This window comes from Opisthorchis viverrini (genome assembly GCF_000715545.1).
Source record: "Opisthorchis viverrini unplaced genomic scaffold opera_v5_214, whole genome shotgun sequence".
Lineage (NCBI taxonomy): Eukaryota > Metazoa > Platyhelminthes > Trematoda > Opisthorchiida > Opisthorchiidae > Opisthorchis > Opisthorchis viverrini.
Genome location: NW_008751869.1, coordinates 11,773 through 36,672, shown reverse-complemented (window position 1 = coordinate 36,672; position 24,900 = coordinate 11,773). Strand labels below are relative to the sequence as shown.

Genomic DNA, 24,900 nt, shown 5'->3' with positions numbered 1-24,900 from the left:
CAAGCAGCCGCCGACGCCTCCTGTTTATGTTTATTGGTATAACTTAACTTCCCTCCTACCCCACGTAACAACCGACCATAACTGTAGACATGTCAGTAACCGACTGGACCAGCGCTCGCCGCTCTTCCTCAACAATAGGAAAATCTCCCTTGATTTTTTTTATCGCAGCCTGGCTAGTAAACTGTTCTTATGAGCACTCTAAGTAATTCACCAATGAACATTTGCTGTAGTTCTGAGGCTGGAGAAAAGGTTTGATAGAAAAAGCTTAGTTTATCACACCTTTTTCGAGACGCTGTCCCGCCATGGAATTCGACCATCGCAGAAGGTCTTGACGGTATTGGTGTAGCACTGGATCAGAACGACCATGCAATCACCATCTGCTGATGGCCCGGGGAAGCAATAGAGTGTTTAACTTCCTGGAACATACAGTTGGTCCCAGAGTACGCTGTAGGGTTTTATAAAAAAAAATTTATAGATTTATTGGGCATCCTGTGTGACTGGTGGTAGAAGATTTCTCTATCAAAAGTTTGAATCAGTTTTCCGGCAATAATTAAGCATCTCTCCACAAATGTCTCCACTGAAAGGCGCTGTTTGCAACCGGTAGGAGCTAACCACCTCACGTACGACACGGGAGAGAGCACGTTGTGCTTCTTAGCACGTACAGAAAAATAAAAGTGTCACAGAACAGTTTCAGCCGCTTTATGATGCAAGATGATGTATCCTCTCGCCGTCAAGCAATCGTCTGACCAGATGGACGCCTGAAATTCAGTCAAAACGAGGCCTTCGGGCAGCGCCCAAAGTGATGTGCCAAAACAACTCACTGATCATCATGAGGAAGTCCCAGTATTGCAACAGCCCTGACTGAGTATGATATGTTGTGGTCATCGGTTTGTGAATAGAAAAATTCACAATCGATATCACGTAGGACCGGGTTAATAGCAAATGACTATTCGTCTGTGTCACGCTTCTGCCTGTCCTCATTTCTTTCAAGCATTTTGTGCCTATCCAAGGCTATACTCCTGTCTATCGCCGTTGACTAGAGCTACTTTCGAAGCTTCAGGAAAGGCTCGAGGAAAGACCCAAGAGCAAGTGTTTTTAACTCCTTGAACATGACAACATCTCAAAAGACCAATAGGTTTTTCGGGTTTCCTTACAACCCGACTCTAAAGAGCACAGCGGATACCACTCGTGATACAAAGGGACTGCAGATTCTTCATCAAACTCAAAGGTCAGCTACAGTCCCCATGACAAGAGATTGCCTCGGGTTGCCGAGTACCCCATGTTATCTGCTCGCTGTATGTAGCTGATTAGGTAGGCTTCGATCGAAGAAGTAAGTTACCAAAAGAAAGGTTAATTTAAAAATGTCTGAAACCCACTTGGAGCAGGGCTTCAACTCACATCCAAAGCAGGTCAAAGGTCAGCTTAGCATGGGTGATCAGCATCCGGAGAGGACTTGATGTCATCCCTCCTTCAATTACACAATCGTCATCAAATAATATTTGATCTAAATCCACACGTTCATAATATGTTGTAGACTGTTTCAAAATGGTTTAAGACAGTAAATCTCAAACGAGAATGAGAACGTTACACACGTCAACAATAATCACTTTATATTGGCAAAGATTCTTAACTTCCTCATTTAAAAAATACGTTGATCTTGGTTCCTGAACGTGCATTACTCTCTGTCATGAGGCTTATTACAAGAAATCTTCACCACCGGATGCTAACGGGAGTCTCAAATGAAACCCTATCGTTTATTATATTCCACAACTAAATATGTTATACAAAAGACGCTCTGTGTATCTGGCTGGATGATAATCGAGATATCGCAGTACACTGTTTAGAAGGAACGGATTACTCACAAAATCTATGAAAAACCCCCTACCGACTTACAGCGGTTTTCGCCCTTCTTGAGTTCTCCCCAAATTTCTTTCCCATTTAAATAGGCATTTCTATGCAACAGGAAGCATGGGACGAGAATGCGAGGTGTTCGACAATATACAAACTTCTGGCAGGCCCTTCAGGCAATATCCTCACCGACTCTCACAAATTTGGAGGCGATCCAATCTGTGCAGACCTACCGACACCCCTCAGAACGGCAGTGTACTCAGTAGCACTCGAGTCACATGACCAAAGTGGTTATGGTGTTGTATAACCGTAAAATCCACTTAGGATACTATGAAGAAGAGTTTTTAGTCCAACCAGATAGCATGTTGGATCTAATCTCCACCGGATTCTAGGCCACACCGGGATTTCAATTTCAGTCGATAGAGGAATGGGAGCAGCCTTTTAGTTGGATACACCTACCACACGAATTTCTTTTCTGTTGCGGAGAGTGACGATCACACTGTGATTCCAATGAAGCACTTGATGAGGAAAATTCAAGGGAACAATTAAATTCAACTGGTCCAGTTATTAGAAATTTCTAGATGTGTCAGTCAAAACACAATCTCCATATTGCATCCAAAGTCACCCGTAGAGCTGTAGCGCAAATGAGATATTAGTTGGTGCGTGGACCTCCGTTTGACGAATCCGGGAGAGTGCCCTTGTAATCACTTACACTTCTACGGATTTATTACTCGCTGAATATATCCAGCATATATCCCGCTGTGAAACAGCTAGATGAGATTTTTGGCGTACATCTCCATTCTTTCTCTGAATTATGCTTTAACTGGCGGTTCGAGATTTGAAACTTGAGTGGATGCACAAATAGTGACTATAGGTGAGGGATAAAAGATCTGACCGCCAGAATCATCGACAGGCATGTTTCTCGTGGCACCCTTTGGCAACACATCTAACTATCTTAAACTCAGATTAAACAGCTCGAACAGTGAAACGTTTTGAATGTCTCCGGCGTTTGATAAACTTTTAAAGACTTCATCTTGATGCTACAAACTTGGAAATGAAATAATATCACTTTGGAATTGACCTGGATGTCAACTTCATACGGTAAAAATACCGCAAGTCCGTTTAACGACATTTTGGCGCAGTGGATCGAATAGAGAGATGCAAATCACTTGGCGGCTCAGACTTCTCTGCACAAATTGGTATCGTCAGTCAGCTCGAAGCAAAGTTGAAGGCCATCGAGATGCCTTAGAAACTAGCCCCTCTATAACTTTTGGAATATTTTTGCACGCGCACGTCACCCATTCTTCTATAGTGCCTTTGAAGTTAAAAAGAGTCCCCGGATGATTTTCTTCGGGGGGTTCGTCATATTAAATAAGACCCCACAATCAGGTCCAGGTGAGCAGGACCGGTAAGCTGGAGGTGAGCAGCAGCTGTACGGCACCAGCTGTACGACTTCAACCGATCTAGACAGGGTTCATTAGTGAAAGAGTTGGTTGCAAACTAAGACTGGTTGTCCTTTTCGAGCTCTTAATATAAGACCCAATGGTTACCAGGGTAAAGCCAGGTTCCCTTTTAAATGCAAAAGATTCCAATAAATTTGGACTCTTTCAGTTTTGCGTAGGCACTCCGCTGAAGCACATACCGGCTGCTCTCTTAGTTTCAGTTGTCTCTTTTCTTACGACGCTTCGTAGGCTATTCATTTGGAAAGGAACACCCGTAGCTTGTGTAGGATGTTCCACCTGCGACTATCAGCTGATCCCAGTTGGGGACGATCCACACGCTACTGACACACTGACCCTGAAATACCAGTATTATCGGTCTCATTTAACCGAATACCCCGGGTTACACTAGCAGTAAACGGTGGTGATAAATCCTATCGACAATCGACACAACCAGTTTGACTGATTTGAGAATTGCGTTCACTGTACAAGCTGCCAATCCAAGAGGTTACAACCAGGTGATCTGGTATTGATAATTCGTAAGCGACATTCGATGTCCCGAGTTGTAACTGTGTGAAGGATGGGCCCGAATAGCGAATACTACGGCCTTTGTGATGAGAGGCATGGGACTGCTTCTCTACGTCAGTGTGGAAATTAAGCAAAAGATGAGGTTTTTTTATCCCGGGAAGTGGTTTTAACTATAGTCTCGTACCGTTCCATATATCAGCCGTCCCATTTGAACAGCCTTCCTCCTGAGTTCGAAAGAACCCTTCACATGGATCACATCATTACCACCTGGAAACAACCGGCCTTTGAGGAGCCGTGCCAATTTCGTACAACTTTGTACAAGTGATTCTCCGAAAGCTACATCATTAAGTATTCTGCTAGCCTGCTAGGCCCCAATTCCCATATGATTAAGATCCACTCAAGACATGCTGGTTTCCCATTGCTATCATGACATTTAAAGCACTAATTAGAACAGCCCGGAAACCTGAGGTTTGAATAAATGTTTCACACAATTTATGGAATAATCGAACGACTTAAACGAACCTTTAGTCTGCACTCATTCACACGATTTATTTGAGCCTCTACGAATAAGTTAAGTTGAGTATTCCACAGACCCACATCACTTTGGCAAATGACCGACCGTAGTTTGCCAAAAATTACTACTTCGTTTAGACTGGATATTTATCTTGCGGAACAACGAGTCAAACAATTACACAGGCTCCCGTAGTCCAATGTACTGTTCCATTGAGTTTGGATGATTGCATTGAAAGGTTGAACCTGGTCGCAATCAGCAAAACAATCGTTCATTTGTGAAGGTCAGTTGTGTTGCATAACCCTGTGCGACGTTTTCTTTGGAACATTTTAAATTGGGCCAAATGAATCGTTTCTTAATTCAACATGAGTGCTAACTACGGATCGGTCCAAGGTTCCAGCGACTTCAACTTTGCAAAAAAACTAACCTGCATATACATATGTTCGACTGCGAAAGTTGACTGAAGCTACCTAAGTAATCCACATCACTCTCAGTTGAACAGCCCTGCCATTGTTCTGGCGCACTTATTCTCTTGAGTCCCTCACAAAACGGGGGAAAGCACCGGATTTGAGTTTTGCCCCTGTTGTATCTCATCAAAGATACACTTCATTAGATATGCCGAATTCTCAACTATTGACATCTTACACCACGAGCTCACGCGAGATGCACCTGAATTACCACGTCTGAACGGGCTCATGCTTGTGCGCGGTCAAGGATATACACAGCCGATGAAGTCTGCTGGGGCGAAACTCGAGTCCAGTGCTTCCCCCATTTGGTTGTGGCTCAGGGATCTAACTACGTCCGGAAGAGAGAAGCACCGTTTAAACAAGAGCGGTGTGGATGTAAGTTCTACGGATTTCGTAGCCATCTCAATCCAGTTTAATCCTATGAGCACGGCTCTCCCCTTGACCACTTGATTTTCTCCATTTTCAAAAGACAGACGACAGTCTGTATCTGCAAATTAACGCGGAGAACAATGCAGCTGTTTTCGATGATATTACGAACGATGACGGGACGCAGTAAATCTCACAGTATGTGTGTAAGTAAGCAAAAGAACAGGTGGAGCTTCGTTTTGATAACAGGTAGTGTTGGCACTGAGTAACCTACGTTTTAATAAGCTGAATCCCATTTCGAGTACACTAGCCGTTTTTTGTCCCAAAAAAACGAACAAAATAAGCACAAAATGTAGCCCCGGTTTGCGAGATAGGGATCTTTTGGCTCCTTTTTAAAGTTCTGCGGTGAATGATGCCCGACCTTGTGGACTTTTCAGGAAAAAAAGCATCTGTTTCTGGTAGCCACTCTTTGAATGAGTGTGTGCTCTAACCAGCCGCAAAGTTCGGTAACTCTTTCAGTAAGTGTGTCACCCAAACATTGCTTGCCGTTGTATAAAAAATGAAGTATTGTGTAAGCGAAATACACTTATTTCCAAACCAATTTGGTTTTTTTGAGAGACTCATCTTGAACCCAGCTGAATCTCTCGTTTTCGATGTTTCCGGGCAACTAAGTGTGCTTGACCAGGCCGCCCCATGTTTCAGTCGCTACGATATTCGAGATATCGCGATATATGTTTATACGCAATGCACTATTCATAAGGTTGCTGACGAATTTTCAGCAACCTTAGGAGTAGTGCATTACGAAGTATTGAGTAACTGTTGTAAACTGAAACCAGCTCGTTTGTATGAAAGCCATAAACTAGTGTAGAGATCCGGATATGTCGAGGTTACGTTCAGGTATCTCCACGACGTCTGAAATCTACAATTGGCTGCAATTTCACTGTAATCGGTGTCGTGTTTGACACTGGAAACCCCGTGGATTTTGGCATGCCTCTGGAGGAACGCCCACACAAAACACACCGTTTCATACATTTAATTTCGGTGTACATTCCCTCAGAATTAATGTAAACAAATCTGTAAATCCAGCGGAAATGCGTGCTCCTAATTGAAAATTCCCACGGAAACTGATAAGATTTACTGGATTGTCAGGAGTCGGTAAACGGTAACGTTACAACGATTTTTCATGCAAATTGAATATCCGGTCAAACAAAATCCGTGAATCGCTTGATTGCGCATTTCCACTGTAGATAATCTCTCTTGACCGGGATCCTCAAAGCCAAACGTGCGGTACTCAACCTGGATAAACGACTAATTTCAAAGTTCCACCACCAGCAATGTCAACAACAACTACAACAACAACAAACGTTTACAAGTGTAAACAGTTTGATGGTCAGCTTTGTTGTTCAGCGAATCGTTCCAGATGCCGCCATGGTAACGCATTCATTCACATGGTCACACATAGCCCCCAGGGAATTGAGTAGCTACCCTGTTTTTTTCTAAGCGAAACTAATGGGCATTTTGTTTATGAATTGCTTGTTCAACCCTCTCGTGACATCATTCAAGTTATTTTGGAGCAACGTTTTTGTTGCTCTTCTTAAAAAGGATGTGCCCTGTGACTAGTTAAGATGCTTCTGGTTGAGTGTGCCAAAGCTGTTACGGTTTCAGTAAGTGCTGAACGCGTCACATCGCCGTAATTGAGCGAATTTACAGAGGGGAAATGCTAGAGAAAGTACGACGCATTCAACTCGTTTAACGATGATTTTTAGCTACCGATGTCAGATGTCTTGTAGGCTACCCGACGATTCGACCCTGTTTATATGCACTTAACTGAAGTGGATCTCAGTAAGAAAAAAATTTGAGCCGCCATCAGAGATAGGCTGTGCTGAGATTTTCACGATTATCTGATATCTTCAAAATGCCCCACTCCATTAATTTGGTGCCATTAAGGTTCCGTTAGCAAGACGATTTCAGTCGCTGCACTCTATGAACGTTTACGCCAAATATGATGTTTTTTGTTAAAGTTCACCTTCTCTCAGCCCCACTCCGGGCAGAATGAACCTTGGAGAATATGAAGCTGACCGTACGACAAACAGCATTTCTTCAAAAGAACCGCACTGCACTGAGGCGGCATAATGAGATTTCGCATTTGCCTATGCTGTTTTGTCGGCGTTTGAATTCGCGGCGGAGCTTATTCGCCAGTGCAGATTGAGTACATTTGATGCTCTACTGTTGCGTATCCTTGACTTGGGCACTAGGGCGAATCGCGCAGGACCCATTTGGTTATTATCGCAAAAGTCGGCATAACAATGAAGTTTCGTGTCTTGAAGTCACACTGCAATCAGAAGCACGAAACGTTAAAAGTGTAAAAAAACACTGACGGTTGTAATCAGGTGGCTTTTGAGCCGTTCACCAGGATTGAAAAACACGCTTGCAAACACTGGGACATCATCAATGCGTGGTTAGATGGTGCTTTTTGGTACGCATTTGACTGATACGTTAGATAGCTTCCTTGCGGCACGTTCGATCGCAGTTCTAACTGGTCAGTTTCAAAACAGTCGAGTGCAAGCTCCACAAACTGTAAGGCGCAAATGGACCTACGAAATTACGTAAAATCTGCCCTCTAAACAGTCATTACATCAAGAGCCTAGAGTACTTTTTTAAAGCCCGTTTAACAACAAGCACTCACTGTTGACGAAACCTGCAGAACAAACCAAAAGTCACCGGATCTGCAGCAGAACAACGCGCAGTAACTGCCACTGAACCTGGTACAGAACGCGAGCTGACCTTTTCGAAGCTATTGGACACGATGGTAAATATCTCATCTGGACAGAAGCTTTGAAAAGTGAACATTCTGAAGCGTCTCCTTGGACTTTCTATGGTGTTCCTTGAGTAGTAAAAATCATAAACCGGTTCAAAAAGCCCCGTGTCAACCTTCATTCTCCATCAGACTTGGGGTCGGAGCCTGGACGCCAGACCAGACGCTACTCGCATGTTTGATCAGTAGTGTAGACCATTACACCACTAAGTCGATGTTACCCTATTATACTCTGATATGACCATGGTTACTACTGAGAAACCGACAAATGCCACATTATCACGCGTTGCGCATTCTTACTTTCCAACCCGTTTACCTTCGATATTGACCAATATTTTTGAAGGCCGAAATTTAGTCGCAAGGTGGTAACAAGTGCCCTGAGAGGTCTGAGGCAGAAGGAAGCCCTGTTATCGCAAATTTCAAAGGAAATTTGCGGGATCAGTACTCCTACTAAAACATACATCTTCATGCTGCACATGAGATCCCAACTCCAAAAGTGACTACCCATATGAGACTTAACACCTTAAAACTATGAACTTTGGAGGGGCAATTTAAGTTACACCCGGGTTTCTGAAGTAGATCTCATGATAAAAACTACATATCATTACCCGCCAACCCAGTGTATGCTAATGTTTCGTCTGCGTACGAAATTCAGTCAGCTGATATACAGGCCGGTGGTCGCTGGTATTTCTTTTTCCTTTGTCAATTTTCCTCAATTCTGAAAATATTTTTGGTTTGATTGTCGATAAACGTCGATTGCCGTTTTTTGTTACTATGGTTTTTAAGATGATGCCTCAATATAAGTCTTCCATGTTTAGTAAGCCAGTTGGTTTCAGACGTTACTTGCCCGTTCAACGGAAATCAGCTTCAACCTAATAAGGCGTTAGAATGTTTGGTGAGAACTTTAAGCTGTGCGTTCAGTCTAGAACTGAGATTTTTCTCTCCAACCGACAGTCACGAAAACAGACCAAAAGAGTGTTTCGTCCCATTTGCAGTGGTTGTTGTGACACACCATTCCACTTCTGTGATCATCTCGTGAGCATCGGGAACAGTGGTATGTTACATCATTACTGCGGGGCAAGCTCGCACGGATAACGTTTCCGTAATCGCGCACGACAAACTGAACTTTATTCATACAAAAATAGCAGCATGTCGAGGTTTTGTGGGGACTTTTCCTTCAGGTGAGGTTTCGTAATATTCTCAATCGTGTCCAATTTAGGTAAAAATATTTGTAATAAAAAATGAGGTCAACTTGTCGGGTATTGTCCACTGAACAGAACTCACGAATTTAGAAAACTCTCTCTCGAACAATGTATGAGGAACAGGGAACAACTTATACACAACAGAACTACAATTTACCTGAAACAAGTAAGACGGCCTTAGATACCTGAGGAGATGTTACCAGGATCGAAATGAACAGGTTTTCAACAATAGAAACAAACTATGTGTTGGAGCACGCAGTCTCTTCACATGTAAATGGTTGAGCCATGCCCCTAAACGAACTAACACAAACAAATATCACGAAGGCTTCAAAAGCGCGCTTTTGGTTGGTCTGATTACAAAGCAGACCACGGGAGACGGGAAATTCATGAAAGTGTGAGACACTAGTGTAAGGTTGATGCTGTTGCGTTTGTATTTTCCAATCACTCACTCAGTCTGTCATCCACGTGACCTCTGCATGATTTTGTACAGGTTCGACCTACATGGTATTTGACCTCTAGTACATATGACCTCAGGTTGAATGGCTGAAATCCGCCAACTATATACGGTACACACAAAAAGGCTTTTCCAAACATAGCAGGATAACATGCTTACCGATACTTCTATAAAAATATCACGTGACAAACCGGTAGCTTCATTTTAGTAAACGAAAACAACCGGAATAGTTTTGAGGCAAATGATCAAATAGGGTGTTAATTCTCTGTCAGTAACAATATATTTTGGAATCAATCAATCTGGAAATGCGCAAGCTCGTAGACGATTCCGCGAGTGACTTTCGTTTTTGCGCCCACTGGATGATAACGGTCTTGTAAATCTGCGGAATTTAAGAAAGATTTCGAACGCATAATGTTGCTTTCAGTAGCGATGCATTTGCGAAATGATATATTTTATGGTTAGAGGACAACACATACCTTGATGGAAATATTCTGCGATATCTCGAATATCATGCCAACTGAAACATGAGGCGACCGGTGTACAGTGAAGAAACGACAGATTCAGTTGAGTCTCCCGTGAAAACCAAATTGAGTTGCAAATGAATGCCTTTCTGGAAAACACATGCCTTTGTTATTTGATCCACATCCATACCACTCCCATCTGAAAACTGTCCTCAGGTACAATTTCTCTGAGTCCACCTCCAAGGCGAGACACACTAGACTCGACTTTTGCTAATTTTGGGGCCACAATTCATTTCTTCATACCCATCAATGAGAAGAAACGTGAGAGGGAGAATATGTAGGTTAGCTCACTAAAAACACTCCAGGTTTCTACATCACCAGCAATCAACTAGCGTGAACAATACCTCTCAAGGTCACCAGACAGTCTTCAAATCACATTGGTGTAAACCGACCGACATGTGAGACTTTGGTTTACTCACAGGAAATAACAAACTCCAGACGGCATATCGAGCAGTAATTCAAAAGCCGTAGCCTCAGATGTCATGATCTCGTTATGTGTTAAATAAAATACTTTTCAGATTTGGCCAGCTGAAGAGCCAGTACTATAGAACCAAGACAAAACCTGGTTTGGTTAGCAGTTTAATTTACTTCTGAAGACATCTATTCTCTTCTAGGGAGGGTAGCAAGAAACGTTTCCTAAAAAAAAACTGGAGCACCATGCCTAGAGGATAACAGTGATAATCAGTTCAACCAATTGCATAAGAGAAATAAAATATTTTAAACTCACCATGAACCTAAACAGTGGTGTTGCATAGCTATAACTTTTTGAAGTAGAACAAACGTGGCTAGGGTTCACAAATTCCACACACTCCGGAAAGTAACAAGATGAATTTAGGGATAACCTGTGAAAGGGACAAATATTGACCTTTACACTGGTATATCCACCGATGGATACGACACCGCATGGCACATCATCAGTGTTTTGACGTTTCTTTGGAAGTATTGAGGAGAGAGATGTTTCCTGAAAGTCGCCTTCATGCATCTGCATTCGAATGCTGAAGGGTAGAAAACGCAGTTTAAGAAACTGCACTACTGCAGTTAACTGCTAATTGAACCACAGCGTACGCATTTCACTGAATTTTTTTCTGGTTCGTATGGTAGATGTGATGCTATCAACTTGTCTGGCGGACAACTTTCTGGGCTTAGAAGGGGTGGCCTGTACGGAGATTCAGCACAACCATAAGCTCAGACCACCCCGGACAAGTCGATGGCGTTTTTCGTCAAAACGTTGGACAGTATCTGGACTACTTGTTGGCCTGGAAAAAGCCGGATCTGGTGGCTGCCGTTGTGTGGAAGTGACAAAATGTTCAAATACTAAATTCCAATCTTTTATAGTCTTTGTAACATGCAAATATGGACGCCAGATGTTTTTTTCTGGGGCGATATTTATAACCTGTTTAGTTTCTAGTGAAATTCTTCAGAGATCCGCTGAAGTAGTCATCGATGTATTTTAACGTTTGCTTGCAGCTGCACGGCTCCCTATCCTATGAGTTTTTTGGTCAGAACGAGCACGTGGTAAAACCAGAAATCGATCGCAATTTGAATGTGTGATTTACTGGGGCTAGAAGTTCATAATGTGAGATCACGAATTCATACAATTTATAGAGTATATAGAAAGGTAATTCTCTTCATGGACAGTCCGTGCCAAATCAGGACTTTGCTTACTTCTGACAGTGTACCACTGTTTTTTTCGGAAACTCTTTTTCATAATCACAGTTTTATTGTCACAGTAGAAATCCAACAGTCTTCTTGTTGTAACACAGAGCTCATAATGTTGGTGAACGCTATTTAACAACACTGGGCCAGTTGTGCACTTCCGGTGGCTCATCAAATTTCCGTGAACCTTATTTTCTACTTGATTCTAGTTTGGACATGGCTCGTGAATTGCACTCATTTGAAAACTAATCTGGCTAGAACGACGGACTCAACTGGATCCTATTCAAAACTTCCGTTTATGATATATGCTTTAACCAAATGTGCTGCATAGGGGTTGCCTCATGTTTCAGTTGGTTCCAAATATCTCAGAGCATTGTCCAGATATAACACTATTCAAACTTGCTCGATAGCTGATGATCAGCTTTGTCATTTTCGGAGAATGGTCCCCGAGTCTCCATCAACCTTGTGTGTACTACGTGAGCCAAAATTGGCTATCTGGAAAGGCTCAACGGAATTCTATCTGAACTTCTGTCTTTTTTACACGATCATCCAACCAAGTGTGGTTTAAAAAAAGGCCGGAGAATAGTCAGGCAAATCAATCTGTGTGTGTAATCTGCCAGTTGCGATGGGTTTGGACAGCAAAACAATCTCCGTCATGACGCAATACGCACTACTTCCCTCCTGGGCTGTCAAGCTTACCTAATGCGCCTATGTTTTGGTGGGCTGTGTAGTAAGTACTGGATAACACCAGCTCTCTGGCTGTATCGGCGACCAGTCAATTAGCGAAGCGACAGGGCTACCAAAACTGATTGGCAGTTTCGCCCGGCGAGTTCTCCCGAATGCCACTTAGAGGATTTTCACTAATAGCATAAGTTAAATAACAGTGTCCGGTCAAAAACAGTCCAACTAGTGTGATCGTTCTATTATGCTGTAGCTCCGCTTTACTGGGCGGCTATTCGTTACATCGGTCTGCTTTTAGCATTGGGAACGAGGTAATTTACCACACGTAACAGTGGGTACTGCTAGGCTAAATCGGAAACTCGGTTTCCATGAGAACGAGGAAAGCACTGGGAAAATGGGGCATGCCTAATTTCCGGAACCGAGAGGATGTTGGCCAGTCTGTTGGGACCCAGCGATCCTACGCTCCCAAAGAGTTTTATTGTATGTTATCGTAAATTACCGCTTGAACCATCGCTGTCATGTTCTTAAGAGTTGTTTGACAGCAACCGGATGGAACACTACTAGAGCAACTTATTGCTAGCAACATAATAAGTTCATACATATAGAGTTTTGCTACATACTCGAAGATCCATTATTCCACTTGGTGTGCAGGTTCGTTACAAGCGTTGTGTCACCAATTGAACTAACAGTAACCGTACAAAGCAAGTAAGTGTTTAGCTGTGCTAGCCCCATCCTTATAAGCACAGCTGATTTCGCCTTACCTGTTAGTATTTTTACTCAGAACATACAGTATACTTACGTGTCCTTTGGACGTCGCCATCTCTGTCGCTATGACCGAGAAATCCTAATCAGTCCACTATGAAACACAATTTGTTAGGTTACCACAAAGTTATAAATCGATCAAAGGTCGGAGAAGGAATCACGACAATATGAGTGAAACTCACATCTGAGACATCGTCGCTCGAGAAGCCTGTCAGTTCACGTGATGTGGTTTCTGTGATTGAAAGATGAGTGACCGTATGTCCCGTCTAAGTGAGTACTGATCAAACTGCTGACCAGCCGCTCATGACCGAATGGTCCAACTACAAGCCAAAAGGTTGTGAGTTAGAGATTTGCAGTAGTTTCGTGAGATGCACACTACCGACGATTACCAACAAGCACAAAACACTTACACTTGTATCTAGGCTTTTCAGCACGGATTGGCTTCAGTTAGGCTAAGAAATCGCCGTCCAGACTATTGCGATAAAACCCACAAGTGATAGCTGAACAAGACTGACAATTTTCAGCTGCCTGTGTACTGAATTCCTACAAGTTAGGCATCACTGGATAAGCTGGTTTGAACAAATGTTGATGGTCACGCCTCACTGAAAAATGAAGACGATCTCTAATACGAGCGATCAAACGAGCCACTCTGCTTCTGAATGGTGTATTCTAAGAGAGCACAGGCATGAATGTTCCTCTGTCTTTTAACTAACAATAGTCATGAGGTCATGAAACCTGCTTTGTGAGACCATGGGACGTGCTGCAAACGTATTTTTGCATAAGTCAAGGGCCGAACCTAGGGAAATCTGACCGAGTGTAACTGTTGAAGGCATTCCTCTTCGTAGAAGAGTCAGAAACTTTTCTTTCTCGAAAGCTGAGGGTTCTGCAACATCTAAATTGTGTCCTCAACTAAATGTTTGTGTGTGTGTAAAAAAAGGAACACATTCAGAAGCATTTTATGACAAGCCTGTCGTATTACTCCGCTTTCACAGTCTCTTTCTCGTCAGTGTGTCTGTGGAATGTCCCAACGAATATAGTGGAAGTAATGCACTCCAAATGATTGGTTACATCAAGTCTTGAAGAATCTGGTGACTTTGCTGGTACGAATGGTAAAGGCATCGGTGAAAACGTGCACCAAACCTTGGCTGCGCCAGAGGTATACCTCCGGATAGGTGAAACGCTAGGCCAGCATGTTACCTCCGTTCAATTCGTGCGCGATGGGAACACCTGAATTATCACGGACGAGTTTACAAGTTTCAGTGATGTAACTGACACCAAAAGGACGACCTAAAGCTCAAATGGTTGTAACGGTTGATTTGCTCACCTGATATGACCTTCCACTCAGGTAGTGTCGCGGGTGCTTGAAACTTGGTAAACAACTTTGATTAGTTCTTAGTTTGTACGGGCTTAGCAGAATTCACATTCACACTTCTTTTGTGCACTGGTGTGACTTTGGTAGCAGGTGCGCCTCATATTCCCAATGTCTCAAGTTCAGATCTCTTTAAAACCAAGGATATACTGGTGAGCTGAAATAGGAGCGAAACTTGAGTTGCGTGAATTCCCTGTTCGTTACAGACTCATTAGAATAATTTTGAGAGGACGGAGGAGAACTGCTTAGACGATGGTCTCGTAAATGTGAATTCTGCAACCAATACAACCACCTGCCACTAACCATCGATCAATGAGGGTTGTGTTCTATTGTTTGATTTAAATGGGTTATTTGCAATCGGATGACGACGCTGGACCTGGGTTCGCGCTCAACATTTTGCAGAAACATATCATGCAAAACTGAAATTGGTGGTACGGCGGACGGACGACCGATTGCTGTTCAAACGACTCCAACTCATTTGAAAGATAACAGCAGGTTATGGAGTCCCAAGATGACCACGATAGGCTAAGACTCTCGAACCGAAAAAAATACTGCGATCCGACAGGTGGCAAAGCCTGAGAGAGAAGATCATGTCAACCTTCACCGGTCCAGTTTTACCAGAAGTTTAGAATCCCACAGGGTAGTCGATTTTACCAGTAAAAGGGGGCTACTCGTTCGCAGTCAAGTAAAGAAAACCGTTGCAATTCGGTGGCTCCTAGCTGTGCATCATGGCCCCGATGCTCCCTCTTATAACGGCTCAAACGTTTAGCATTCACTTTGCCAACCAAGTGCAGAAAAGAAACAATCTTTGCTAAAGAAAAACCGCATATCTGTAAGATTTTTCCGCTAATGTAGCTCTTTGGTTTACCACGAGGTCGGATATTCGAATGATACTGATATGGAAAATGCGCGGTACAATTTTAGCTGTTATTCTACCAACTATTCTTGAAAATGCCAGAGTGAAATCGCCTGCACACAAAAAGCATAATGGATACCCTCTTTTTTGCTTCTGTGCTGCACCATACATAAGCCGCCTAAGGCCACCGCTTTACCAATCCCATAAGCTATGGTTTGTATGGATCCGTTCATGTAATTTAGCCAGGATCCGCTGAAAAACGTGCAATATCTTCATAACTTCAATTTTTACACATCAAGCGGTTACTGAAATGTGGCAAGCTCTTCGGAATTTCCCATTTTTGTTTGACTTTCGCTATCAATGAGGTTACTTTCGACTATTTCTCAAGTCAAATTCTACATGATTAATGCGGACCAGTATGCATTGTCGCATCCACAACTCTTTTGCGTCATGGCTGTGCCGAGCGTCTTCACTGTTCTCGTTTAAATCGTATGTAAGTTCTCACGGAAAAATGGAAGGCAGACACAGCTACAGTGGATAGCAGAGTCAACCGAATGAAGTCAGTGTGAGACAAGTTTGTTGGACCGGGTTTTACTCAGATCAATTTATTTTCAGAGTTCGTATTCTCTTCTTCGGGATGCAGAGACGCGGGCCGTTCATTTGGATTCCTGTTGTTTCCCGAATCGATACTCGTCTTGATTGTGCCGTCCATGGTCGGTACAGAGTTATTCAGCATGAAAGTGAATATGTACTTTTTGAGTTCATCTGCAAAACATCCTTCTGACAGCGAGGTCATTCATTTGACCCACCGACGCGGGGACCTGCTACTCTCTTTCCGTTTTTCTGAATGTTTACCATGAATTTCACATACCATTTACAAGGTATTTATTTGATTTTACCTACTTGTAACGACAGTGACGTACTTATTTGAGGAAAGTACAATAGCTGATGAGTAAACTATAAGGTTTTGGTACTCAGGTGTACGGTCAAGTCTGACAGTAAGAGCCGCATTATAATTCACTTTTTTTACGTCATTCTCGCTTTGAAGATCAACGAGCAAATTTCAACCCATATAGTAGCCACAAAACCCACTGCTTACCTACTCTCAACTTCCAATCAAATTCGTCCAACGTTTTTCATTTCATTCCAAAAGGAACGTGTCAGAGCCAGCCAACTTACCGGAGCTCGACTACTCCTTCATCCTCGTGCTTCGTATCCCAGAGTGGCCGAAGAAGGGATCAATTTGATGCCCGGCACCATGACCGATATTCGATTCAGCGTCTACGAATGGTCAATGATGGAACCACCTCACGGTCGATGCAGTACGAGCACTCCGGTTTCAATCAATTTCAATCATGTCAACTACAGTTATTCTGAAGAAGCCTGCCACAAGCATGTTCGACAACTCAAAGTTGTGCAAACCTGTAATTGTCTCACACAGTCTCTACCAATTCCTACTGAATTGTTGGATAGAAAGCTAGACAGATGCGAAGCGTTCAGATTTCCAGCAACAATCGATCTGTCTAACAATTTCAACACAACGAAACAAAGTTACTTCAACAATGACTCTATTGCACGTCTTGTACAATCTTCCCGTTGTGCTGAAGAGATTCTAACAAAACTTGACAGTTCAGCCACTGGCTGTCGGCCGGCTTGCGTGCGGTACACTTACAGACCCAGCATAACTGCAGCCCAATGGCCAACAAAAACATTTCTTACGTGGTTTGTGACTAAGGTAAGTTTCCAATTTTGGCGTTGTTTCATCTTTAGGTCATTTGTTTATTAAACTAGCTAGTTCACAGGACCAATTAGACGCTGAGATCTACAGACGTTACCCTTGTTTCATGTGTAGCCTAGGGGTACTTTGTCAGATGGGCAAATTTATGACGTTCTGCGTTCCACATTTGGAGCAGTTGATCACATCTGTGCGTAGTAAAGTTCTGAGAAATGATATTCTGTTATTTTGTTAGATGGTGTGAATATCAAGTTAGAAAAATTCGGTGGACGTTTAATCCTGTTCGATTGAAGAGAAGCCTAGTCTTTGAAGCCTAATTGCACAGGGGTTGATACACGATCGATCACACATCGATCTTTCCCGACTGAAAATGCCAACCGAACCACCCAGTGATTACTTCATAACCATGCGTGCAGGTAACACGAACGAGAACTCAGGTGAAGCTTCTTAGAAAGACTGATGATGACCGTGTCCCAGTAAGTGTAGTAAATATACTGTTGGAATTCCCAAAGTCACATTTGCCTCACCCATGGTAGACGAGTCTTGGGTTGCCTTGACTCAGGTTCATCGCGATATTTTGCTTTCCACCGACTGGAAATGCCGGTGATACTCGTCAAATAAGGAGTGTAGCTCAAGAGAGCCAATTTCTGCTTTCGTTTGATAGCCAGCAAGCTTTCGTTGCTTCTTTCATGCTTCTAACCATTACACTGTCAAGCGCCCACAGGCATGCAGATGAAGCCATGCTGAGAAAAGCGAGTGTCTGGATCGACAGACAACGGATGAAACCGCTGACTTCCTTGGAACATTCGTACTTGAGGGGGATCCAAATATGTGTTTTGTCAAATCAACCTCCCACTAGGCACCAAATAACTTGACATATGCCACACGTCGTACGGAGTTTTTCCGTAACAAATATTGCTCCATAATTACTCGTGTAACATGGTCTATTACGAAACCTATTTTGCTATAGGTGGAGTAGTCTCAACAGAGATAAAACCTAAATTAACAAGTTCTGCCCCCTTAAGCCATGAAGACACTGCCTATGAGCCATGACTGAATGTAAAGCCTTCCCCTGAGTGAAAGGTTATTTCTTATATGACCCTTTCCTATTGGGCTAATCTCTTTTAGGACCACTCTGTGTACCTTCATATGTGCTGACCAAAAGTGCAAGAGTGACCAAACCAATCCAAGAATACACAAGCCTTTCTGCCTGCTCAGAAGTTTTAAACTTTATTTTTAGTTTGAGACATCTACATGATTTCTAGTATTAATAACCTGCTGGCTGTCTTTCCGAACTCTGCGGTCATACGCTTTATTATCCGTTCATAGATTTTGTTGTGACCGGTCCCCTTAAAGCCTTCTTATTACCGTGAACTCCGGACTGGATAGCCGATTGATTGCCTGGTGCGCTTGGCCAAACCAGAAAAGTCAATGAACATGCGATCCAGTTGCTCTATTGATCACTGTCGCGTACAAGCGGGTCAAAAGAGTGATACCAAGAATACAACTCATCAGTCAAGGACGAGTGAAGAACAACCAATCAAACCTGTCTCAACGAAAACGGTTATTCCATTGGCTGTTATGTAGTCCGGTTACGTTCGAAGCTGGTTCTCCTAATAGTTCTTCCCTGGAAATTTTGAATAATCAACCAGACTAGCTCGACAGGCCTGGCTGACTAATAAATGAGGAGATACAGTTATGGACAAAATAATCGGTCTACCTGCATTGACGAGCGAAGCGTCCAGGCATTTTACACATTCGTTTGCCTTGACCAAATTGTATAGAGAAGTTTGTTACTAAGCGACAACTCACAATTCTGTCGGTTGGCGTTCTTTGTTCAACAATAGCACGCTTATCAAGCTTATCGGCATTTGCGCTATATCAGCTGTATACACAATACTGGAAGATCACAAATCTACAGTTTAGAGCGGTAGGTCGTTGACATTTCTGAATTGCCAGATCCAGGAGACATCCTATTTCCCATTACAGCTGAACATCAGGGCAAAAACAAGCAGTTGATTTTGCCGGGAAATTCGGTGTACATCACCAGACTATTTATCCACACGGCTGGGGACCAACTAGAACCAAATAGCGTTTTCTCTACCTCTTTAGACAAAATTCATAAAGATACGTGCGAGATGCCGTCGGGCTTACTGGTGTTGAAGTTGAGAGGGAAACGGCATCAAAACACGCTCTTTGTTCCAGCTGATATCTACTGTGAATTGCAGTCTAAATTAGCGATGTTCAAACATCCAGGCGCTGATCGACGAGGATGAATCAAATATTGGCGGTCATAAGTTGTATTCACAAGTATGCGATGCTGTCCCCACATAGGCTTTCAGAGGGTCACTCGACTAAATTTGAAAATATCTCTCGGAATGCTGTTATCGTTAGTGAATAGTGAAATTAAATTTATCCACGCTGATATCGGAACGCGTAAATAAATAAATTAGAACAGAATAAGATCCAGCAGCAGTTGTTTAGTTTACAATTTGCTGAATAATTTCTAGCATGACCTTTAATAAAGCCTCACTTACATGCTGCTGGGGGGCGCAAATTGCTGGATAGAGTGTGTCTCGTACCTAATACAGTCGTTCAGTTGGCCTCTGAGAGTAGAGCCCCTCCAGCGAATGATCCTAGGTCCTATACTTGGAGGTTCTTGGTGTGCGGGAAACTACGCGCACCACGGAGATGGCTCGGTCGATTTGGAATAAGAACGGTTCCGCACAAGGGGGCTAGAATACACTGACATTTATTTCTANGATCCTAGGTCCTATACTTGGAGGTTCTTGGTGTGCGGGAAACTACGCGCACCACGGAGATGGCTCGGTCGATTTGGAATAAGAACGGTTCAGCACAAGGTGGCTAGAATACACTGACATTTATTTCTACTTCGGAAAATTTAGAGATTACCCTACCCCATTGTTTTGAGAAGAACAAGACTTAGAAACGGGATATTTCAACAAGCAGACGAGATTATCGTTCCTGCTCAACAATATCAGGCATCAGACTCTCCCAAACACAAATAATGACACGAAGATTTGGGAAGACATTGGGCCACAGGGATAATGCCTCTATACAGATAAACTGATCAGTACGGTGGATACCTGGCGAAATCCGAGAACAGTCTAAATGCGAAATTGTTTCCTGTTGATCCGTACTAATAAGTGACATGTCCTTTCCTGAAAATTTTCGACTCTGCGCACCCGGCTTCAAATCGGTTCGATAGTCAAACAAGGAATTAGAGATTAACATGGAACCTGTGAATTGTTAGCATCAATATACTTTGGACTACCTATAAATATTTAAGTAGGCAGTTGATTTGTTAGTCGCATGAGGTGGGAGACTAAATTCCGCTGCAGAGCACCTACGACTCACTTTTAAATGCGGTAGATTGACTAGTCTGACTCCATGGGTTTTCCGACGAATCGAGCAAGTGTAATAAAATGCAAAAATTTCTACTTCCACAGTGTATCACAGCTTCCCTCTGGAAAATGAACTCAAGTCATGTAACCTTTATTGAAGTTTCGTTCCCGCTGAGTCACATAAAAATTCCAAAACAGTGGGTTCCATTATGGGATATGACGTGAGAGCCCGCTCCAAAATCCCAATTGGATTGCCCAGGCCTCTTAGTTTTTGGGACTCTAGCTTGACCAGAAAACCTCAAAATCCTCGCAGTTCCCTTGCCATTCGGCGAAGAATGTATGACTCCACGACCATGCCTGATTGTCGCTCAAGAGCATAGATTAGTACCACGTTGTTTCGAACCATTAATATCGACTTTTCGGAGCGGAAAAATTCCACAGAACTGCGAAGAGTTCTACCTCTTTGGAGAACTGTCGTACACGCAAGGACACTATTAAAGACGATCGCACGGATGTCTGGGCCCAAACCGGTCGGAATAGGTCATTGGACAGTACTCTGCTAATAGGAGTTCGATAGGTATTTTCGGTTCCAACTGAAACCGTATTTTTCTAAGTATTGATTCTCGTCTTAGTCTAATTCTGCATAAGCTTTAGTTGACACCTGAAAGAGACATCTGTGGTGCTTTAACTCTCTCGTTCGATTTCATGCACAGTTGAACACTAGTGAACAAATCGATAAAATCATCAACTCCAGTCTGAGATTTAACGATCTGCTCCATTCCCGTTTCAGTTTCTGAAACGAATCACAACCGCCACCATTCGTGGCAGACCTCACATGACCGAAGCAGAACAAGCCAGAGTGCAAGAATCATTGGATGAATTGCAAGAATTGTTATCACCTTACGAAGAAATTCTCAACCTTACCAGAGCGGGCAAACAAGCCGAGGCGATTCAAAAACTAATGTCAACCGAAATCTTTGAACGCAATTTTCTTGCCATCGTAATTTCTCGACCGAATTTTGACGTTGAGCGAGTGGAGGAAAAAGCTGTGGTGTCGCTGACTTCATTATTCAGCCAGATTGGTGGACTGTTGAGTATCTGGGTTGGTTTGACTTTTGTTTGCATTGTTGAACTGGTGGAGCTTGGTCTGAACGTAGCCGATACGGTGTTGCATCATCGCCGGAAGCGTGGAAAGTGAGTGATTTTGGTTGTCGCAAGGTGATACGAACTATGCATAAGCAGAGGAAACTAGATTTCCGAAATTCCCACTTCATCAAATGTAGATTTTTTACAGCTTTTCTGTCTTGAATGGTACACCGCATTTTGTGATCCGTCCAAATGTATTCATCCGTCATTTGTGAAGAATGTCAATACACTTTTGTCGTTTGGGTTGTACACCAACCATTTTTTCGCAAATTTAACCAACAAACTATATTTTTTGCTGTTTAAGCCAAGCAAATCCCTTATGCTCGTATGACGCAACTCGTGATATATGCATCTCCCTTGCCGTGGAGAAGAATTGGCCTCGGGTGATGTCCAGAACTTGTAATCTTTTATTCAGTTTCAGACCAGCTTTGGCCCGGAGAAAAACGATGTAGTATTTCTGCCTCGACTGTTGTTTTTCCAACAAGTACCAAATTGCAAACGCTGTGTTGAATTTCTCGCCGGGTTTTTCTGCTTTCTGGCCTGAAGTTGAGTGTAAATGGACGGGGACGCTCCAAGCCTATCCAGAAACAAGCATACCATATCGTGGAGCAGTTGAAATGCACCCCTCGGTACTTACACTACTGATTATGCACCGAAACCTGTACGGCCTATCGAAACTTCGGATAGTCAGTCTGAGAAGTGCGAACAGAAAGTAATCGATACACACTTACCGGCTCACCAATCCGGTTTCGACTACAGTCGTACCCGAGATCCATTGTTCTTGATCTTCACAGAGGGTAGACGGAAAAGGCATATATTTAACTTGGAGAAAGTCAGAATTGAGGTAAATGGCAATACAATAGAAGCGAAAGAACCCTTGTAAACATGAACGCCAAGACGACTGTCGAAATGAACGCAACCTACGCACCACTTCGTGCGGTGGGTTCAGCGATAACATGTAACTGAGACTGATCGTCAGTTGGACGAATCGAAAAGCAGAAGTCCTACCGAAATAGCATCAGCGTGGGACGCGCTCAGAACGCAACAGCGGTGGTGACAAATCAAATCACCTAGCCAACCGATCAGTCACACCCGCCAACTCACCGCACTGCTTCACCCCACAACGACTCACTGACCAATGATGCAATAACTGCAATGAAATAAGCATGCTTGGTGAAAAAAACAATGGCCACCTAAACATGACGTTATAGAGGCCTAAAACATTTGTGTGTCACATTTACCTATTGTTTTCTTTTGAGCAGTAAAAACGGGCTTAGTGTCCGGGCTTGCTTGACGAGCGTTAGTATTGTACGTACCGCACAGACTTGGTTGACCCCGTTGGCGACAGCAGAAATTGGCGTTCAACGTGTTCCGTACCGCAAAAATGGACTACAGAGATAGATGATAGATGTCTTAAAACAGGCAGTCGAAAAAAAATACTCTGGTTATTTTGAGTTTGTCTTTTCGCCAGTGAGGGGACTTCATCTTTGTTTAAACCAGAGACATGGTAAGAGATGAGCACAAATCAGTTCCGGATATCGCCACTAATAGTTTGTCAAATAAGAGAGCAAATCATCTTGTCCAATCCATGGTTAACAATTTATGTGGTCCTTCAAGATTATTCCTCTTTTATGGACATTTACTGTCACGAATACTCACGTTACTTGATGATGTTCAGAATCAAACAGTGAGAAAATACATTAATGGTCATAGCGACGACATCCACCTTGGTTGGACACAGACTCGAAACAACACTAAAAGTACTATTATATTCTCTCAAGACATTTTTTAGTCTTTCAAACTGACTAAATGTTTTCGGGAAAAGGCGTCGGTTTAAGCGCGAATGCCATTTCAGTCAAATCATCCTCTACATTCCAAATTGCCTCAGTGCTTCGAACCCCAAATTTTATTGTCAAATACAAATACGGTTAAATCTAGGATGATTCTGAATTTCATGTTAACTACAAACCGCATGCACCCAGTCGAATCTTATGGGGCAGGCAAATCAGTTTTCCATTGTTCCCTAGCCAGGCCTTTCAAATGATTTCATGAGGTGCGCGAGATGCCATCCGAAATCATTGTGGCTTTCGGATGTCGTAATGCACCACGAAGAGCGCAGGATCTGTTGATAAATCCAACATTACTTTCACGTGAGACAGTTTTGAACATGATATTTTTAACACCTGGGACAGGAAGAAATCAGCACAAACTAAAAGACAGTACATTGTCCTCTGATTTTCTGGAACGGGAATTAACGCAGCCGACTTACAGGAAAAGAAATAAAAAGGCTTCTGACCTCGGCTGCTTCGCTGAGTCCATCTAGCAGTAATGCGAGTAAATATCCGCAAGTGATCTTCGTGAACAAAGTTTAAGAAACACCAAAGCCACAAACAATCAATAATTCAGGACAATTTTACACTGTATTCTTTCTCAATTGGTCATGATTTCTCCAAATGGTAAATGTCACCCTTCATTCTTGTGAAATTATTTAATTCCTCTCTATTCTCCCTGATTTCTGGGCCCACAGAATTTTCACGAATTACTCTGAAATTCTAAAACATTTCCATAGTTCAAAATCTGTGAAGCAAGACGCAAGTTCCTCTTCGGGATCTCCTCATAGCAGCATTTACTTCCGTAGTGGTTAACGGCCCTATGGAGTCTCTAGTGAACTGAACAAATTAATGATATAAGCCGGATACAAAGTCACAAAGAGAAAAATACAAGTAAATCTTGACTCACAGTTCAAAATAGGAGATTCCGTAGTTCCGTATTCCGTTGAACCACCACACCAAGAATAGTTCTATCTTCCTGGTATCCCAGATCTCCGGTGATCGAAATATTATTCCACAAGCGTGAATATATTAGTCTAGTGTTTGTAGCTGAAATGTTTGTTCATGTTTATTGTTAGCACCGGTCAAATATAGCCAACCGGCGGTCGAAACAACAGTCCCTCAGCAAAAGTCTCAAAGCAAGCGTGAATAGTCTAGTGTTTGTAGCTGAAATGTTTGTTCATGTTTAGTGTTAGCACCGGTCAAATATAGCCAACCGGCGGTCGAAACGAAACACCCTCAGCAAAAGTCTCAAAGTCACGTTGGAGCCAACGCGCGGGCGGTAGCGGTTGTATTTCAGTAAAACAAACTTTTGTACAGCGATGTGACTGATAATGATGGGAAAAAAGA

The 24,900-nt window shown here is 42.8% G+C and overlaps 2 protein-coding genes across 2 annotated transcripts in view; both read left to right on the top strand.

Annotated features, from left to right (window-relative positions):
* The window catches only part of T265_08333 (hypothetical protein), a gene marked incomplete at both ends in the record, with an annotated part of 7,612 nt that extends 2,263 nt beyond the window's left edge, over positions 1–5,349 (top strand). The window contains 2 exons of the mRNA XM_009174101.1: positions 4,926–5,168; positions 5,263–5,349. Coding sequence (XP_009172365.1) covers positions 4,926–5,168; positions 5,263–5,349 — 330 coding nt within the window. The remainder of the gene's footprint in view (positions 1–4,925; positions 5,169–5,262) is intronic.
* An 11,174-nt stretch (positions 5,350–16,523) lies between these two features.
* Positions 16,524–21,767, top strand: T265_14536 (hypothetical protein; the record flags this gene model as incomplete). Its single annotated transcript, XM_009174117.1, has 2 exons — positions 16,524–17,210; positions 21,366–21,767. Coding segments are annotated over 2 exons (1,089 nt in total), but the record flags the coding sequence as incomplete, so codon positions are not given.
* Positions 21,768–24,900: the final 3,133 nt, after the last annotated feature.